The sequence below is a fragment of the Spermophilus citellus genome, assembly GCF_964194105.1.
Source record: "Spermophilus citellus genome assembly, chromosome: 6".
Lineage (NCBI taxonomy): Eukaryota > Metazoa > Chordata > Mammalia > Rodentia > Sciuridae > Spermophilus > Spermophilus citellus.
In genome coordinates, this window is record NC_138187.1 from 22,659,650 (window position 1) to 22,662,212 (window position 2,563).

Below are 2,563 nucleotides of genomic sequence, written 5' to 3' on the forward strand. Positions count from 1 at the left end.
ACATTGTTTAACATCTCAAGGTAGGGAGCAGACTCAGATTTCAACATCAAAGATAATGAGGAGCAGCTGACATATCAGGGAGGGTTGTTATCTGGTCAAGGAGAGCTGGTAGGTTCAAAGCACAGGCAGGAATGCCAAGCAAGTTTTTTAAAATATCAAAATATTGGAAGGCCAAATGGAAACCTTAGCATTTTGCAGTAAAACAGAAATGAACTTTTTATGACCTTGTGACAAGATGTCTCCCAATCTTAAGATGGAATTGGGCTGGATTCATCAGTGCATACATATAATTTGTTTATTTCCATAGAACATTCCAATACACAATATGCCACAATTTAATTTTAGCTCATCCTACTTATTTTCTCCCCATAATAAAGTTTAGCTCTACAAGGACAGAAGTCTCTCTACTTTGATTTCAGCTATCTCTCTATATATAATCTCAAGGACCTAGAGAGTGCTTGGTACACAGTAGGTGCTTTACAGAGACTGGTGAAACTAAAACTTGTGCACCCAGAAGTCTGCCAGTGCACAAAGGCATGGGCCAGGCACCCCTGTGCTAACTCTCTCTCGAGTCAGCAGTTCTCACCAGTCTCCTCAGTGCGCCCTTGACTTCCTTGTTCCTCAGAGTGTAGATGAGGGGGTTCAGCACAGGAGTCACCAGAGTATAGAAGAGAGCTATGCTTTTATTCATATCCTGTGAGTAACTAGAGGGTGGCTGGAGGTACATGGAAATGAGAGTACCAAAGAAAATGATCACCACCAGAAGGTGCGAGCCACAGGTCCCAAAGGCCTTCCGCCTACCCTGAGCCGACTTCATCCTCAGGACTGTGTGAGCAATGTGGCCGTAGGACACCAGGATGAGAGACAGGGGCACCACCAAGAAGAAGACACTGACAGCAAAGAGCTCAGCCTCGTTGATGGAGGTGTCAGTACAGGCCAGTTTCAGCATCACTGGGACTTCGCAGAAGAAATGATCCAGCTGGTTCTTACCACAGAGGGGCAGTGTCATGGTCATCGCCGTCTGCACCACGGAGTTGCCGAACCCCGTCAGCCAGGCAGTCACCACGAGCCGCAAGCACAACTGGGGGTGCATGACAGCCATGTAGTGCAGTGGGCGGCAGACAGCTGCATAGCGGTCATAGGCCATGACAGACAGGAGCACGCACTCCACTCCCCCGAGGCCCAGGGCAATGAACAGCTGGGCCACGCAGCCACCATAGCTGATGGTCTTGTCCCTGCCCCTGAAGTTGACCAGCGTCTGAGGGACAGTGCAGGTGGTCAAGCAGAGATCCATAAAGGAGAGATTGGAGAGGAAGAAGTACATGGGGGTGTGGAGGCGAGGATCCATGAGGGACAGAAGCATGATTGTGCTGTTGCCTAGCAGACTCAGGAAGTAGAAGACCAGGATGACCAGGAAGAGCACGGCCTCCAGCTGGGGCCTGCTGGAGAAGCCCAGGAGAGTGAAGCCCACGAAGGAGCTATGGTTGGCACTCTCCATCACACCTGCATGGCACCAACACCAACAACCTTCCCTGAAGGTTCAGCCCCGGCCTTCTTAGAGCCTGGGTAGGTGGGCCTTGACTGGGAGGGTGGGCACTTCCTCTGTCCCTTCCTTGTTGGCAAGAGAGGGGTGTGATCACCATTAGGTGCACAGGCCTCCTCTGGCCCATGCACAGCTGGTGCCTCTACTCTCAAGATATAGCATGGCCATTCCCTCTGTTGAGTTGGAGGGCTCTGAGGGTGTAAGGGGTTAGGAATTCTCCTGTAGACTCACCTAGAGACAGGATTTAAATTCATTGCAGCACAATTTCTTCACTGCCTCGAGACCCTGCCTTTCCATGACAGAATGAACTTCAAAGATAGCTCGAATTTCTCCAAAAATTAAATCAAATTTCCCTGAATAAATTACAAATTTGCTATTCCTCTTATCCATGTGTCTGGAATTGAAATTGGTGAAATTGAAACTGGTGCTCTTATTCTGTTTTGGGTAGAGAATAAATTTATTCTCCAAAGATACATAGAAAAGGAATCCACTTGGCAATTTTATTTAAAGGGGGACAATGTGCTTTATTGAGAAAACCAAGGGAATCTTGAGTTGTTAGCTCCTAGAACCATTTTATTGACTGTAAAGCTTCTACTAGACATGGTTTCAGAATTTGTTGCATACAGACTTCACATTTCAGGATGACCAATCCTGAGTAACCGTCATTGGTACTATTTTCAGCAGAACCCTGGACAACTACCAACCCAACATGTAATCTGTTCTTTTCTCTCACTTCAAGACTCTTAAATTTCTTCAGTGTAACCAATCAATTTATTCTTTCAATTTCTCATTCTGCATTTCTAAAATACCAATTTCACAAAACAATTATCTTTTCATTAGGCCTAAAAACTGCCCCATTGCACTCACACTCTCCCCACCCCCCAACATTCACACACCACTCTCATGATGCAAATTTGATAGGAAATAATGCCTGAACAAGAATAATGTCTTATCATTTTTTTCTACTTTGGTGGGGCTGGAAAGAATCCATGACATGTGCTCTACCACTGAGCTATAGCC

The 2,563-nt window shown here is 46.5% G+C and overlaps 1 protein-coding gene across 1 annotated transcript; it reads right to left on the reverse strand.

The window, feature by feature from the left end:
* Positions 1 to 556: 556 nt before the first annotated feature.
* On the reverse strand, positions 557 to 1,498 carry LOC308652462 (putative olfactory receptor 2B8; the record flags this gene model as incomplete). The annotated part of the gene is made up of 1 exon (XM_081300310.1): positions 557 to 1,498. One exon carries the CDS (start codon positions 1,496 to 1,498, stop codon positions 557 to 559), a length of 942 nt encoding a protein of 313 aa, XP_081156436.1.
* Between the last annotated feature and the right edge of the window lie 1,065 nt (positions 1,499 to 2,563).